Source organism: Alosa pseudoharengus, unplaced genomic scaffold (assembly GCF_046254945.1).
Source record: "Alosa pseudoharengus isolate Yale_2024_CS ecotype anadromous, Long Island Sound unplaced genomic scaffold, YU_APseudo_1.1 YU_APseudo_1.1_scf_22, whole genome shotgun sequence".
In the NCBI taxonomy this organism is placed as follows: domain Eukaryota; kingdom Metazoa; phylum Chordata; class Actinopteri; order Clupeiformes; family Clupeidae; genus Alosa; species Alosa pseudoharengus.
This window is the reverse complement of record NW_027468680.1, coordinates 16,208,282-16,213,281: the sequence shown is the minus strand read 5'-3', so window position 1 is coordinate 16,213,281 and position 5,000 is coordinate 16,208,282. Positions and strand designations below refer to the sequence as shown.

General features: G+C 43.5%; 1 protein-coding gene across 1 annotated transcript in view; it reads left to right on the top strand.

Annotated features, from left to right (window-relative positions):
• Positions 1 to 5,000, top strand: part of crim1 (cysteine rich transmembrane BMP regulator 1 (chordin-like)) — a 106,815-nt gene that overhangs the window by 47,415 nt on the left and 54,400 nt on the right. The window contains exon 3 of the mRNA XM_076300775.1: positions 4,202 to 4,444. Within this exon, the coding sequence (XP_076156890.1) occupies positions 4,202 to 4,444 (243 nt within the window). The remainder of the gene's footprint in view (positions 1 to 4,201; positions 4,445 to 5,000) is intronic.

The following is a 5,000-nucleotide window of genomic DNA, read 5'->3' as shown; positions in this document are numbered from 1 at the left end:
TTTCGGCCACTGCTGTTTATTTGAGAAGGTATGACCAGCTGGTACTCAGAGGTTTTTCAGATTTTTGACAAATGTTTCCTCATGCTTCAAAAACTATCAATGAAATCAAAGTCAGAGTCAACGTATCTTTATTTCTCTCCCCAATGAGAAATTTGTTTTGGACACGGTGAGAAATTGCTGCAAGAGACACACAACAAGCACAGGGTTAAAACAATTAAAATACAAATGTACAGTAAACCTTTGGGCTACGCAAAGAGCTGTGCAAATTGCAAAATCACCATTTTCTATACTTAAGCCATCCTTCCTACATTCTTCTGTTCTCCCATTCATAAGCATTCATGCATTTAGTCATACATAGACATTCATTTAACCATTCATAAATCTCCATGCATTCAGTTATAAATATGCATTCATACATAACCATACATTCAGTCACAGATAAATTCATGTTCATACATACATTGCTGTTCATCAATGAGCTTGATTGAGAGAGGAACAAATGAATTCTTATACCTACTATATTTGCACAGAGGGTCCTGTACCTCCTTCCTGAGTTCAATAGCACAATATGTTCTGAGGGTGGTGAAACTAAGGTGTTAGTGACTGCTGTAGGCTTTGGTGAGAGTGTGTGTGTGTGTGTGTGTGTGTTGTGTGTGTGTGTGTGTGTGTGTGTGTTGTGTGTGTGTGTGTGTGTGTGTGTGTGTGTGTTTGGACAAATAGGCTTTTAGAAGCCGCTCTTGATGGAGTGAATGTGTTTACTTGACAACAAGCCCGTTTCTTGCTCTCTCTTTTTTATGAAAGTGTGTGTGTGTGTGTGTGTGTGTGTGTGTGTGTGTGTGTGTGTGCACATGTTTTATACTTATGTGGAGTGTACTTATGACAGGAGTCCCATCAGGACAGGGCAACTGAAGGAATCATAAGAGAAAGTATTGCTCCTGGAGGATACTTCAAGTCCTTCATGTCTTATTGCACCTTCTGCTGTCTTCCGGCTCTGTTTTTCAACGGGAAACACAGCTAATAAAGGGAGTTGCCTATGCCCCTCTGTCACCAATGTTACGTCTATCATCTCATCTCTGTCATCTCTTCTGGTCTTTGCATCAGTAATTAATTATATGATGTGTTTATATAATTTTTAGATGCCACATGTTTTCTGACGAGAAAATTAATGGGAAAAGTAGTGAGTTAATTAACCTTGTCAGGTGTAGTAGCTAGTTCTGAGTGACGTTGTTTTATATAGAGTCGGAAAACAAACACGCCAGCTCTGTCATTTCTGTCAAAGGACAACTATGTTAAATGTCAGAAAAAACAGTTCAGTGTCTATTTCTGCTGCTGTCTCTTTTTTTTCTTAATTTGAAAAAAAAAAACACTGCTGCAAAAGAGAAGCCAAGTGGCTGGAGTCATGTAATGACACATGACGCTGCTAGCTAAGCTTGAGAGCTTGAGAGTACAGGTCATCTGTCCTGTCTGGACGCAGAGAATTTTGGGGTAGCCCGTCTCCCAGTCACACACACAAACACACACACACTCTCTCTCTTTCTTTCTCTCTCCCCCTCTGTCTCTCCCAAACACACACACTCACACACATACACACACAGACAGACAGGCATACACACACACACACACACACACACACACACACACACACACACATACACACTTCATTTGAAATAATTATCCTCGTGAGTGAGGAGCAGCTCATCCATGGGGGTCTCTTCCTCTCGTGGCTTCAAAGGAAATAATGAGGCTGAGAGTGTGGGGAAACGGATGCGTTTAATATCCAGCCTCATTGTCCTGTAGTGGAAATCAAACACAAGTGCGCCGCACTGTCTCTTATCGGTTATAGGCACCCTCCCGCATTGTGGCCGGGCCTTTGATGATGTGCAGAGTCCTGATTTGACTCATTAGGTTCACCGTAATTGCCCCAAACCCGCTCGCTTGCTCGTTCGCTCGTCAGGAAGGAAGGAAAGGAGGGATTCAGAGACAGAGAGAAAGTGTGTGTTGGAGATAGGTAGCCAGCGGTTGTAATGTTAACATTCTTGGGTTGTTTTTCCCCCTAAATTTTGTTTTTGTTGCTTTTTTTTTTCAACTTATTTGGGCCTTGCTGTTTTTCTATTGTTTTTGTTTTTCATGTTTAGGTATACAGATTTCTTGCAATGTAATCCCCCAAACTCCACAACTTCTAACTTTTTTACTTTCGTTATGCATTGTGGTGACTTATACTTTCTCAGTCTGAGATCTTAGTTGAAGTGGAGAGGAGCCACCGTACACCACAATCTGAAGTCTCTCCTGAACACCAAACAGCTTCGCTCCACTCCTCCACCCCACCCCTACCAGTCTTCCCCCAAAATTGCTTTTGAGTTTCATGGCTTCAATTGAGCCGCCTAGCCCTCGCCCCATCCTAGCCATCAACTTCCCCTAAATGAGGACTCCCACGCACGTTTCATAGAAACTGGCCACGACAAAACACCCGGAGAGATCGGATAGAATTGAAGAGAGTGAGAGCCCTGACCCAACTCGAGTGCAATACTGACGGAAGCCTCGGACAGGGCCGAGCGAGTGCGCGTGGGCGTGCGAGAGACATATTTGAGAAGAGAGAGAGAGAGAGAGAGAGGAGAGAGAGACTTATGTGAGAAGAGAGAGAGACATATGTGAGAAGAGAGAGAGAGAGAGAGGAGAGAGACATATGTGAGAAGAGAGAGACATATGTGAGAAGAAAGAGAGAGAGAAAGAGGAAGGCCACTGCCGCCGACAGCACCAAAGGGAACCTGCCTCCGAGTCGGTTCTGATGTGAACCAGGAACCTTGGCGAGCGAAAATGAGAGATCTGTAATTAGCTTGGCAAGGAGGCACACACACTGTAGATTAAAACAAAGAAGCACACAGCGAAATGGCAACACATTTCAGGAACTGAGCATTTGCCCCCCAGAGGGGCTGGTGTTTGGTCTTTGTTTCGTTTCATTTTTCAGTGTTCCCGTCCCAAAAATGAAATTCGAAATGGAAATAGAAAAGGTAGTGCTAATCAAAGTGTCTTTTGCCCCCCGCCCCCCCCCCCCCCCCAGACAGCTTTGAACTGTGCGTGAGGTAAACCCAGTGGTTGTTTTTTGCTGCTATCACGCTGCCTTTCCCTGCTAGCGCTGCATCTAGACTAGTTCATCTGTTTTCATTACGCATCGAGCTCTTCCAGCACCTACCTCAGCAAAATGACTGTCTCGTTTTCCCCCCCCCTCTACTCCAGAAGCCAGTAACAGCAATTTGTCCTGGCCTGAAGCTTAAGACAATCTCCGATAGCGAGTCTTTTAAAATGTGGTTTTGTGCTGCTGGTGGCACCAATTATTTTTTCATATTTTCCAGTCCAAATTACTAATAATTATGTTTAAGTATGCAGTACATTCTTATGTTAGTAGGCGGTAAATTGATAATGAAAAATAGAATCATAGAATGTGCAGGTTAATTGCCAGTATATATTTAACCGATCCATACATACTTATTTCTCTTAATTGCTCGTTATTGTTAGAATTATAAGTTAGTGAGTCAAGTCAAGTCAATTTTATTTATATAGCGCATTTCATACATTCAATGTGCTTTACATTAACAAAAGCAAACAGGAATAGCTGATAAAAGCATAGAAGGGCAATAGTCAAAGAATAGTTTAAAAAGTAAAGAATAATAATAAAATGATAATAGTGAGTGGCATCAGCATTAAACATGTGCTATTGAGCACTGTTGGTAAGACCGTGAATTTAACTGCATTGTAAGCTTTGTTTGTGTAGTGAAAGTTTTATTAAGATGTATCACTTTTTCATGGTTATTCTCTGTTTCTCTCCTCCCAGTGCACACACACACACACACACACACACACACACACACACACACACACACTAAAAGAGAGAGAGATAGAGAGAGTGGCATGACTCTCTTCCTTTTCTCTCTCCCTCTCTTTAAGATGTATCACTTTTGCATGGTTATTCACTGTCTCTCTCTTTCTCCCAATACACACACACACACACACACACACACACACAAACACACACACACACACACACACACACACACACACACACACACACACAGAGAGAGAGAGAGAATAAGACAGAAAGAAAGAGAGAGAAAAATCCTCATATTCATGGTCATGGTTTCATTTAAGACTGTAATAATTTTGTAAACAAATGCACTAACCTTTACACCTCTCTTTCTTTCTACAGAGGAGCGACCGGACTGCTCAAAGGCGCGTTGCGAGGTCCAGTTCTCGCCGCGCTGCCCCGAGGACTCGGTGCTGATCGAGGGCTACGCGCCACCAGGCGAGTGCTGCCCGCTGCCAAGCCGCTGTGTGTGCAGCCCCGCCGGCTGCCTGCGCAAGGTCTGCCAGCCCGGCTACCTCAACATCCTGGTGTCCAAGGGCTCGGGCAAGCCGGGCGAGTGCTGTGACCTGTACGAGTGCAAGCCAGGTATGGCACACTGACAGCCTTCATGAGCCTGTTTGCTCGTGATAATTTGCACATTCAATCATGCATGCCACCACAGTTTGGTGCAGTCAGTGCATGGATAGAATATGGTAAACTTGCATGCATGTACAGTTATATGCATGTAAAAAGCATACGTTCTTTGAGCATGCAGACTGACGTACAGAAAATGCATGTAGAAGTACTGTCACCGGCTTGTAGAAGCAGGTAAAAGCAGATGATAGCAGCGTGGTTAGAGACTGCAGAGAAAATGGTGCAATCTACAGCCATTTACATACAGTAGCAGGTCTTTAGCAGGTCCCCAGTGAAGGACTTTTAACGGGCTCCCTCAGAGAGTCCTGAAAGATGAGATGGAATTGAAGGAAATAGAGATGTAAAAGGATCAAATCAGAAATGTGCCTGGTTGGAAAGGGAACAAAGTACAATTTTCTTCTCTGAATGAAGCGCAGATTGTAGAGGGTTTTTCTGCTGCTCAGAATGTCAAAGCACTCTCCACAGGTTGAGTTTAATGGGCTGTGTGTGTTTAATGTGTGTGTGTGTT